The sequence below is a fragment of the Sander lucioperca genome, chromosome 7 (assembly GCF_008315115.2).
Source record: "Sander lucioperca isolate FBNREF2018 chromosome 7, SLUC_FBN_1.2, whole genome shotgun sequence".
Classification (NCBI taxonomy): domain Eukaryota; kingdom Metazoa; phylum Chordata; class Actinopteri; order Perciformes; family Percidae; genus Sander; species Sander lucioperca.
The window spans coordinates 35,772,402-35,784,901 of record NC_050179.1 but is presented as its reverse complement, the minus strand read 5'-3'; the positions used below and the strand labels follow the sequence as shown (position 1 = coordinate 35,784,901).

Genomic DNA, 12,500 nt, shown 5'->3' with positions numbered 1-12,500 from the left:
TATGTACAAACACACACACACACACACACACAGTATACACACACACACACACACACACACACACACACAGTATATATAAACACACACACACACATACACACACATATATACACACACACATACAGTATACACACACACACACACACACACATATACACACACACACACACACACGCACTTACAGTACATATACACACACACACACACACACACACACATACACACACACTCAGTACACACACACACACATACACACACACACCACACACTACGTACATACACACACTACATACACACACACACACACACACTATACACACACACACTACAGTACATACACACACACACATACAGTATACACACACACACACACACACACATATACACACACACACACACACACACACACTTACAGTACATATACACACACACACATACAGTACATACACACACACACACACACACACACACTTACAGTACATATACACACACACACATACAGTACATACACACACACATACAGTATACACACACACACATACACACATATCACCAAAACATCCAGATAAGATTAGCATTTCCTGCTCTGAATCCCTCCGTCTCCCCCCCCAGCGTCCCCCATTGATTTACCATTAGAGCGGCCCCATGTGGGTCCCTTGCAACCGTTAGTTCCCCCTCCCCTCCCTTCCTCACAAGCTCCTTGTTAGCATCGCCGGCATTACCATCCACACTCCCACGAGTCACACTTTCTGTCTTTCATCAGCAGCCGGCCTGCTGCTAATTAGCCTCGCTCCCACTCGTGCAGTACACACACTGTGAACACACACACACACAGTTTGACAGCGTGCCCTGTGTTTGTTGCTGTATGGCCGTACACGTGTAGCGCCGCGGTCTCCGGTGTGTTTAGCGTGGAGGCGGCAGAAGCAGATGAGGGTTTTGTATTTGAAGTGCACTCTGACTGGTCGCTTGTTACAAAGCTATAGTCTCGCTTTGCCAGGCCTTCCTCCGCAGGCCTTCTGGCTAGTCAGCGGATATCGGTGGTACTGCACCCCATGGCCCAGAAAGACTTTTCACATAGACTTAGCATGGCGAAAGAAACGTCTATATTTCAGCGGATAATTTGTTTCTGGGTATATCAACTTACCAGCCCAAACACTGAAAGGGTCCTTGTTTAAAACCTTACGTTTTTAACATTTTTAACATTCACTAGAAGCGAATCCAGAATTATTAAATTTGGCATGATGAACGCGCATAGTGGACGCGACTAGAGCCGCGGGACTGCGCCCGCCCGCTCACATGACTGTTCTCCCGAGCTCATGTAGCTAGCTGTAATAATGGATATAGCTAATGGTTGTAGTTCACCATGTGTTCTATGAATACGTCCATGGTATTATCTTATGAAGTCATGATACATCCCAGGGATGTATGTAGCTGCTGTAAAGCCTGTTAGCTACGTGGATGTAACGTCATTAGCGTTTCCCAAACTGGTGGGCTATCGGCTAGCTAGCTAGTTGCTAACATCAGGGGTAGCTAGCATGGCTGTATTAAGATCTATACATAGCTAGCTATATGCCTACTACATAAAGTTACTACAGACATAGTGATTACATCGCCTTGGTTCTCTCTTATGATCCATCCGAGGGCTGTATGCTGTAAAGCTTGTAACGTGGATGAGAGCTGAAGCCATGGATGAGCTCTGTTCATGAAACTGCAGGCTAACTGCTAGCTAGCGCTAGTTAGTAGGTATCTAGCTAGTAGCACAACATAATTATTAAATCTCCTTGGTTGTCTAGCTAAATACATCTATCGTTTATTTAGCTAAGCATGTAAACGATCGGGAACAACGAAGACACAGTGTTTAACGTTAGTGAATTTTTTAGACAATGAAAACGGCGAGTTCATGAGTTCGCCACTTGTAAGAGACACGACAGAGAAGCTCATGAACGCGCATGTTGCTACCGGTTGCTACGACAACGCAAACAAATTGTTGCTAGTGCGCATGCCCATTGTGAGCCAACCAGCGTTATGGGCCAACAATGCGGAAGAGCCGAGCTCCATGTTTGCTTTATGCGCTTTTGAGCAACTCTCATTGGAACGTACGGAGCTTCCCGCCGAACGCTGGATCCAGTTCTCTTAATACATCCATGCTAGAGTCTCTCAAAATCTGATGAAAATCTTTTAAACTGACCTTTGTTGATCTGAAATGAAGACAGATTCAGCAACTGCACGGCCTATTTCTCGCTTAAAATGTTTTCAGAAACACGTTTCGGTGAACTATTTTAGTCCAATATGAGATCGTATTCTGAACGAGCCGCCATGACAGTCTGGCTGTGAATTTCCAGAGAAACCAGACCCACGTGACGGTTAGTGGGGGAGTCTGGGTGTCCTCCCCCAGGGAAGTTTTGAGCATCAACGACTTCATTTCCTGTATTCAGATTTTTATGCACCAATTTATGGTGGAAATCCCTTTATTTAGCCTATATGAAGAAGAAAAACACAGATGACAATTCAAAATATATCAAAAATATAATAGAAAGTATGTTGTTGTGGGTCATTGGGTATTTTTAAGTGGGTATATGGAAATCCTGGAGCTTTCTTAGTGGGTATACTGCGTCTACCTGCGTATCACGGAGACTACACCGCTGGTCTAATCAGAGTGTGTGCTGCGAAGCCCTCTGAGAAATAAAAAATGAGTAAAAATAGACAAGAAAGATGAGCACTGCTGTAGGACTTGTGGAGCCGCGGAGACGGCTGCGTCTTAACGGAGCTTTTGTTCGGCCGGCGGGAGGCTCTGAGGCCTTTTATATGACCGCCAGTTAGCGAGGGGGGGGTTCAATACATGCACTTAAAGACGCCTTTAGTGCACTGCTTTTTATTATGAGGGAGACATAAATACAGCAGGGAGGGAGGGAGATGGAGAGAGATGGAGGAGGAGAGAGAGAGAGAAGGAGAGAGAGGGAGGGAGGGAGAGAGAGAGGGAGAGATGGACGAAGAGAGAGAGGGAGAGAAGGTGGGATGGAGGGATGGAGGGGGAGAGAGGGAGGGAGGAGAGAGAGGGAGTTGGAGGTTGTGGTAAATTAGGCAGCAGTGTTGTGTGTGTCCTGTGTCCTGAACATCTAAACTCTGACTGCCCTCGTCCACAGAGACATGAATCCATAGTTACCATAGTTACCAACTATTACATTCATCACCAGCTCATTAGCATAATCTAGTCATCGGCTGGAGTCCGTTATGAAAACAAGTGTCTGCTGTCAGCTTGTTAAATGTGAATAAGTTGTAGTTCCTTCACTCCTCTGTGACAGGCAGGAGAGTCCTCCCTCCTTCCTTCCCTGCTTCCTTCTTTTCTTTCATTTCCTTCCCAACGTCCCTTCCTATGTCTTCTTTCCTCCCCTTATTTCACCCTTCCTTATTTATTCTCCCTTTACTTTCCTTCCTTCCGTCTTCTTTCCATCCATCCTTCCCTCCTTTCCTTTCCTTTCCTTCTCTGGACTGAAGATCTTTGAGTTGGGGACAAAACAAGACGTGAGGACGTCATCTTGGGCTTGTGTGTGTGTGTGTGTGTGAGCGAGTGTGTGTGTGTGTGTGTGTGTGTGTGTGTGTGTGTGTGTGTGTGAGCGAGTGTATGTGTGTGTGTGTGTGTGTGTGTGTGTGTGTGTGTGTGTGTGAGCGAGTGTGTGTGTGTGTATATATATATATGTGTGTGTGTGTGTGTGTGTGTATATATGTGTGTGTGTGTGTGTGTGTGTGTGTGTGTGTGTGTGTGTGTGTGTGTGTGTGTATATATGTGTGTGTGTGTGTGTATATGTGTGTGTGTGTGTGTGTGTGTGTGTATATATATATATATATATATATGTGCGTGCGTGCGTGCGTGCATGCTGACACTGATCCACATTTTTTGGCTTTCTTTTTTTTTTGGGACCAGACACAACTAATCCATTCAGCCAGAAAATAATTGACTATAAAAAATAATCCATAGTTGCAGCCCTTAGCTTTCCCCTGACTCATGTTTGCCTCGTCACACAGCAGCGTGCGCCGTCTTGTCCTCGCCGGATCTAACGGAGCTCGGACATTTTCACCTCGTTAGCGCTCCCGGAAGCGTCCCGGGTGGCTCCGCTTCCTCCGATTCCTCAGGGACGTGTAGCTTAATAATGAGATGCTGCCATTATCCAGAATAACGTGCTTGTCTTTATCATTACAGTAGTGTCTCTGTGTGAGCTTATGGGCTGTTGATGCATGTGTGTCTATATGCACTCTCACCTGTGTGTACTGTGTATGTTACTTGTGTTTTTCTCATGCCATCAACCTGCCAGTGGTCCTGATCTGGAATAGTGGTTGTGTCATTGTACTTGTCTATGCCTTTTATGTCTTTCATGTTTTTATGTGTATGTGTTGTATTGTTGTAGCGTAATCTATTGTTTAAAGCCATCAACCTGCTATAGGGACTGCAGATGAAAATAGCTGTTGCAAAATCGCATTCATGCTGACTCTGTCTATTTTGTCCCTTTGCATTTCCCCTAAACAAAGAAGTCTAAAAAAAAAAATGCATGTCTCTCCTGCCTCTCGACACTTTGACTTTCAAGATAGAGACAAAAATCCTGCCTCCCACCCCCTTCCAACCCCCCCCCCCCATGCTTGGTGTGCTTGTTGCTGCCTTGCTCTGACTTCAGGCGATGAACCTGTGGAGCGACTCTGACACCGTCTCCTCTCAGCCCAACTGACTGAGCTTACGGAGCAACAACATGCCGATTGTCCGACGAGGAGCCGCATCGCTTTCAACCCTCGCACGCGTTTAAAAACCTGCGACAAACCCTCCTCCCAACACCCCCCCCCCACAGCCCTGTTTTCTTATTCCCCTCAGCTGTCAGAACCGCAGGCTGAGCCGCCACGGCGCTCAAGGACTACCGCAGTCCTCGCAACACACACACACACACACACACACGCACATACGGGCACACACACACACACACACACACACACACACACACACACAAGTCAAACAGCCATGAAACACTCACCAGTAGAAGTGGTATCCATCAAGTCTCTTGCAGCAGCAGCAGATATTCAGCAGGTATTCCTGGCATGGCTGCAGCAGCACAGAGCGTCTGTGAGTGTGTGTGTGTGTGTGTGTGCGTGTGTGTTGGTGTGTGTGTTTGTTTAAAGCGTGCAGCGCTGCATGATAACATCCAGCAGCTATTTTTTTTCCTCGAGTATTTTCAAGAAGCAACGTCTCCCTTTCCTTTCCTGCCCTTTCCTCTCCACAGCGACAGAGAGATGTAGAGAGAGAGTGAGAGAGAGGGGGACTGGCAGAAACTGAGAGGGAGAGAGAGCGAGGCTGAGGGTGAGGGAGGGGGAGAGAGAGAGAGAGAGAGAGAGAGAGGGAATTAAAAGGAGAGCAAGGAGAGAGAGACACTGAGAGTGAATGATAGGTTGTGTTTGTCGTTTCTCCATCCTTCCTCTCCCTCTGCTGTTGGAGAGATCATCCATCACTCTATTACACACACACACACACACACACACACACACACACACACACACACACATTGAAACGTTCCAATTCCCCAGAGAGCGGCCAATGAGTGTTGAGCTGTGCAGCTGGAGGTGAATCCAATTGGCTTAGCAAGCTGTCAGTCAGGCAGTCAGTCATGATCCCCTGTGTCCCCACGGCAACGGGAAGGAGGGGGGGGGGGGGGTAAGGAAGAGGATGAAGATGAGAGAGAAGAGTCTGAATCAAGGGAGACAGAAGAGGAGGAGGAAAAAGAGGAAGAACCAGAGGAGGAAGAGGAAGCCTGGTCGATCTCCCTGGACAGGGAAGTCACTGAGGAAGTTTCCTGGACCCCCCTAAACCAAACCAAGTCTGACTTCTGATTGGTTTTGTATTTTGATGTTGTGATATGGATCTTAAAAATTCATTCATAATGGTCTTAAAAAGGTCTTAAAAGTCTCTCATTTGACTTGGTGAAGCCTGCATGAACCATAGACAGTATATAATGGACCACCAGATCCCGTGTCTCTGGACGGAGACCAGTGAAGGATATTAGAAGATCTTTCCCGGTGATGTCTGAGCGTTACTGAGCAGCCTCCAACTGAGCTTGAAGACGTAGATGTGACGTGAGCAACCTGTCTGAAAGTTGGAAGTCTTCTGGTAGCTGTGCCAAGAGAAATCTCAATCATTCCCAATCTAGCAGAGACGGAGAGCGTAGGTATATGTAAGGAGATAACATAGACACAGGCTAATTATTGATCACTAAAATGATAGTTAACATTAGTAATTAACCTTAAACAGCTAATGGAAGTCCAAACTGCCTGAGAGCTTCTCCTGTACTATACGGTAATTCCTCTACTATGAGACAGTAAGTCTCGTGGTTATGACCCAATCGTTAGCCTATTTTTATAAAAACGTCTGCTACGGAGCCATAACGTGAGGTACAAGGTAATGGAGCCTTTTATACATTGTCGTGTTTCTTTAGAAATAAACAATGGACGAATAAAGTCTTTAAACTCTTCAGATGTAAAGTTATTCTCTGTCAAAGTGACGTCAAAATGAATGGCAGTCAATGGGATGCTAACGGCGGATGAGTGCTTGTTAGCATCAAAATGGCGCCATAGGATCTACGGGTTGTGAGGAGAAGCTTACCCCCTTGGCATGAACACACGCTTGTGTGATTTTTACTTGGCTGTGTGTATTTGGGGGTTTTTACGCTCATTGTCTATGTGTTTTGTCGTCCGCTCAGGTCGCCCAAGAACCCCCAGCAGAAGATCATCAAGCGGGTCATCGGCCTGGAGGGAGACTTCATCAGGTAGGATTGGTGGATTGGTGGATTGGTGGATTGGTAGGATTGGTGGATTGGTGTGACAATGCATTCCTTCACCTAGCCTGACGTGGTCATACTCAGATTCTAGTCAGAACATGAGTCTGATGCTGCTCCATTGGGCTGGGATTATGGGGCATGTTTCAAGAAAATGCATCTGCACTCAATTGGATAGACCTACAACCAATCAGAGCGACGGATAGACCTACAACCAATCAGAGCAACGGATAGACCTACAACCAATCAGAGCAACGGATAGACCTACAACCAATCAGAGCGACGGATAGACCTACAACCAATCAGAGCGACGGATAGACCTGCAACCAATCAGAGCAACGGATAGACCTGCAACCAATTAGAGCAACGTATAGACCTGCAACCAATTAGAGCGACGGATAGACCTACAACCAATCAGAGCGATGGATAGACCTACAACCAATCAGAACGACGGATAGACCTACAACCAATCAGAGCAACGGATAGACCTACAACCAATCAGAGCAACAGATAGACCTACAACCAATCAGAGCAACGGATAGACCTACAACCAATCAGAGCAACGGCTAGACCTACAACCAATCAGAGCAACAGATAGACCTACAACCAATCAGAGCAACAACCCATCTTCTAATCGACCATCGGGGCCAGCTGATAAATTAAACTTTTGCCGAATCCCGTAGGAAGGACGGCAAAAACATCTTTCCGATCGACAAATGCCCTGAACTGTTGTTCTTTTAAAATGAATACGCTGTCGATATCTTCTATAACAGACGCGATGGCCGAATCTACACATCTCAATTTCTCCAGCGGCAGCTATCTTTGTTGTAAACAAATTCAACCCAAGCGCTCTCTGGTGACGTGGTTGATCACGTTACTGTTGATCATCTGTCCATCATCGTATAAAGCCCGCCCTGACAATGTGATTGGTCCAAACAGCTCTGGTTGGAGCATAGTTGCTCCACAACAGATCAAGTCCAGACCCAACTTCCCGACCTCGAATGTTGTGGGCGGGGCTAAGTTCAGCTGGCATCCAGGCTATCCTTCACCTGAATGTGCAGAAAACTAACAACATGTGCATTGATTTTAGACACAAACCCACTTATCTCAACCAAAATACCGTTACCAAGGGACAGACTGGAGACTCTGCTGAAAGCTATAAATATCTCGGATAACAAGCTTGAATTGACTTTCCACTCTTTATGCAAACAGAAGGCCAGCAGTCCTCCACCTGTGTAGGCGACTCGTAATTGTATTTATTTGTTCTCAAACTGTAACGGTTGGGTTCCTGTTCTTACCCCGTAATCAAAACTGGGCTTTTTCCGAAGTTTTTTGTTTCTTTTTCAATGTTTTTGCCGGTTTGTTCAACATTTTTGTTGATTTTTCTGAAGGTTTTTGTCAAAGTTTCTGTCTCCTTTTTTCAAGTTTCTTTGGACACTTTATTTCTACATTTTGTTGGCCTTTTTACAAAGTTTTTTTTCAAAGTCTTTGCCGCTTTTTCTGATGTTTTTGTCACCTTTTTTAAATACATGCATACATCCTAGGGACCTCCCTAGATAGTTGTTGATCTTAACCTCCTCCCCAGTGGTGAACCCAAAGTCTACTCTATTCCCCCGCTGGGGACATATATTCACAGGTAAGGATATACAGTTGTGTTCAGAATAATAGCAGTGTGTTTAAAAAAAGTGAATAATGCTCAAAATCCTTAGAATAGAATATTAATTCCATAATGCATTGGGAACACTGCACATTCAATTCCAAATCAAAACATGACCAAAATTGATCAAGTTTGTGTTCTACCTTTACAGAAAGTGAAGAAAAAGGAATATTAGGCTGTTCAAAAAAATAGCAGTATTTGCATTTTTCTTTACAAACTCAAACATTTACTGTATGAACTGAAAAATGTCTCAAGGGTTGGCTTTACTGTGAATCACTGCACTAATATTTAGTTGCATAACCATTATTTCTGAGAGTCGACCAACTTCTGGCACCTGTGAACAGGTATTCCAGCCCAGGACGATTGAACTACATTCCACAATTCCTCTGCATTACTGGGTTTGGCCTCAGAAACAGCATTTTTGATGTCACCCCACAAGTTTTCTATGGGATGGAGGTCTGGGGATTGGACTGGCCACTCCATAACATCAATCTTGTTCATCTGGAACCAAGACTTTGCTCGCTTACTGGTGTGTTTTGGGTCATTGTCCTGTTGAAAGACCCATTTCAAAGGCATTTCCTCTTCAGCATAAGGCAACATGACCTCTTCAAGTATTTTGATGTATTGAAACTGATCCATGATCCCTGGTATGCGATAAATAGGCCCAACACCACAGTATGAGAAACATCCCCATTACATGATGTCTGCACCTCCATGCTTTACTGTCTTCAGTGTACTGTGGCTTGAATTCAGTGCATGGGGGTCGTCGGACAAACTGTCTGCGGCCCCTAGACCCAAAAAAGAACAATTTTTCTCTCATCAGTCCACAGAATGTTGCCCCATTTCTCCTTTGGCCAGTCAATGTGTCCTTTGGCAAATTTCAACCTGTTCAGTACATGTCTTTTTTTCAGCAATGAGACTTTGCGGGTTCTTCTAGCTGATAGCTTAGCATCACCTTCTGATCGTAACAGTACTCACAGGTAACTTTAAGTCTTCTTTGATTTTCCTGGAGCTGATCATTGGTTGAGCCTTTGCCATTTTGGCTATTCTTCGATCCATTTGAATGGTAGTTGACCGTTTTTTCCCACGTCGTTCAGGCTTTGGATGCCATTTCAAGGCATTTGAAATCATTTGGGCTGAGCAGCCTATCATTTTCTGCACTTCTTTATATGTTTTCCCCTCTCCAATCAACTTTTTAATCAAAGTCCGCTGTTCCTCAGAGCAATGTCTGGAACGACCCATTTTGCTGAGTATTTCAGTGTGAAATGCACTATAACCAGCATGTTCAACATTTACTTCCTTCCTTCCTTAAATATGGGCCATAACTGAAAACAGCACTGCTATTATTTTGAACATGCCCCTTTCAATTACAGATTCAATTACACAGAATGAGCAGCATGCATGTCATGACTGTTGGCTCTGTTGGTTTTCTATGACTCTACAACACTTACTAGTCAATTATTTGCCATGTAGAAATATCACTTCTACTAAAAAAATTGATTTATGAGGTTAGTGATGTTGGACTGCTATTGTTTTGAACACAACTGTATATGTACATGTTTTGAGGCCCCTGAATTGGGAAGTGGGTTTCATATTTTCGAGGGGGACAAATCTACCTCTTCTTAATATTGTGAGGGACATATCACAGGTTCAAAGGGCTTGAAACAGGTTTAATATCCTGTGTGTCTGTCGCCGATGCTACGCACCTGTAACCCAGTCAAGGAAAGGGTTAACAGAAACGTAGTGTTGGCCAATCAGAGGAGGTTGTATCTAATCTGTCAGAGGGAGAGCAGGAGTGTGTTTGTGTGGTTTAACGTTGGTAGTCCCCAGAGAAGAAGTTGGTCATTTCATGGCACTAATTGGTCGTTATTACTGTGACTTATAAGGTGTCAGGTTTAGTTCCATCATGGTGTCAAAAGAACGTTAGCTGACGTTGTTGTTCAGTAGCTCAGAGTAGCCTAGAAATCTAGACCACCCTAGCGGCTGCAAATGTAATTTGCAGCCAGGGGCAGTCTAGCAACTCTCCGTTGGCTTGCGAGCTGGAAAAGCCAAACTCAGGCCAATCACATCGTGTATAGAGTCGGTGGGCGGGGCTTATGGCTGCTGCTGGTGGTGAACAGCGGTCTTTGGAATCGGCTTTGGCCGCGACTCTGGAAGACTTGGAGTTCAGCTTTTCTTAGAGAAAAGAACAAAGAACGGCACTGAAGTCATTCTTAAAAAAGGAAGACGTGTTCTGAGTTTAAAGTTTACTCTATCAACTAGCGTTGCTCTGATTGGTTGTAGAGCTATCCTATTGCGTGTAGAGGGAATTTGAAAGACAACCGTTGATCCCGCCCCTCGGATTGAGCCCAGCCAATGGTGAGTTCCCAGACCCAACATCTGGATGTGGGGCTGGCTGGTCAGGCTAAGCTCAGAGATTATCAGATAATGAAATTACTGATTTAGCAGGGGGGGGGTTAACACTTTTGCAAGGCACACTGTTGGGTTTCTTTTAACCACATTGCCCCAAAATAACGTGAATGGTTCCATACAATGCTCTTCACAAGTGAAATTAAGGATCAGATCTCTATTTTCATAGAATTTTGGGTGTTGTGTTCAATTTTATAGCGTTATCCTGACTAAACTTTGACATATCTGTCATTATCTGTTACCTTCCCTCCTCTGATCTGAACCATTAGTCCAAATAATTCCTCATTTCTGCTTTTTTCTTACACAAAACTTAGAAAATTTCATATAAATGAGGTTTATCGACCATGAATTCCAAATAATAAGTGTAAAAATAGTGCAAATAAATAGGTCTAGTGGTGAATATACTGGTGTTAATGGAAACAAGTGGCAAAAATGTTCAAATAAGTGACAAAAACGTAATAAAAAAAAAAAAAAGCAAGCATAACGTGGGGACATAAACGTAAAAACAGTGTCTAAAAGAGTTCATTTTGACCCGGCAGGACAACCCAAGGGTAAAGCAGCGACACGCTAACTGATATAAGGACTGTCCATCTTTCATATCACTTTCATATTGTGATAAACATAAAGGCATCCTGAGGTTGATGTGAAACAGAAAGCCTGTTGGTCTGAAGAAAGCGCAGCTGTCTCTCGTGTAATCGTATCAGTTTGCAGTCCAGAGGTTCGCTCCATCACGCTGGTTTATAATCACGTTAACTGGCATCGTCTGGTGAGGAAAACAGACCTGTGCCTGGTTCCCACACACACACACACACACACACACAAACACACACACACAGCACTCACCACAGAGAAGAGATGTTTTTAGATTAGATGTTATGTTTTTACACGTTACAATAGCTGCGGTTACATCGACCATATTTTTTTTCAACCCGACTGAAATAATTGTGATTAGAGATTCCAACGTAATTGTTTACATCCATCCATCCATCCATCTTCTTCCGCTTATCCGGTAACGGGTCGCGGGGGTAGCAGCTCCAGCAGGGGACCCCAAACTTCCCTTTCCCGAGCCACATTAACCAGCTCCGACTGGGGGATCCCGAGGCGTTCCCAGGCCAGGTTGGAGATATAATCCCTCCACCTAGTCCTGGGTCTTCCCCGAGGCCTCCTCCCAGCTGGACGTGCCTGGAACACCTCCCGAGGGAGGCGCCCAGGGGGCATCCTTACCAGATGCCCGAACCACCTCAACTGGCTCCTTTCGACGCGAAGGAGCAGCGGCTCTACTCCGAGCTCCTCACGGATGACTGAGCTTCTCACCCTATCTCTAAGGGAGACGCCAGCCACCCTCCTGAGGAAACCCATTTCGGCCGCTTGTACCCTGGATCTCGTTCTTTCGGTCATGACCCAGCCTTCATGACCATAGGTGAGGGTAGGAACGAAGACTGACCGGTAGATCGAGAGCTTTGCCTTCTGGCTCAGCTCTCTTTTCGTCACAACGGTGCGATAAATTGAGTGTAATACCGCACCCGCTGCGCCGATTCTCCGACCAATCTCCCGCTCCATTGTCCCCTCACTCGCGAACAATACCCCAAGGTACTTGAACTCCTTCACTTGGGGTAAAGACTCATTCC

The 12,500-nt window shown here is 45.2% G+C and overlaps 2 protein-coding genes across 3 annotated transcripts in view; one reads left to right on the top strand and one right to left on the bottom strand.

The window, feature by feature from the left end:
• LOC116036320 (leucine-rich repeat neuronal protein 3-like) overlaps nucleotides 1–5,296 on the bottom strand; it is a 24,977-nt gene extending 19,681 nt beyond the window's left edge. The window contains exon 1 of the mRNA XM_031279838.2: nucleotides 5,016–5,296. The gene's annotated coding sequence lies outside the window, so the exon portion shown is untranslated. The remainder of the gene's footprint in view (nucleotides 1–5,015) is intronic.
• immp2l (inner mitochondrial membrane peptidase subunit 2) overlaps nucleotides 1–12,500 on the top strand; it is a 194,309-nt gene that overhangs the window by 156,235 nt on the left and 25,574 nt on the right. For both annotated transcript variants that reach the window (XM_031279895.2, XM_031279896.2), the window contains exon 4: nucleotides 6,732–6,797. In XM_031279895.2, coding sequence (XP_031135755.1) covers nucleotides 6,732–6,797 — 66 coding nt within the window. The remainder of the gene's footprint in view (nucleotides 1–6,731; nucleotides 6,798–12,500) is intronic.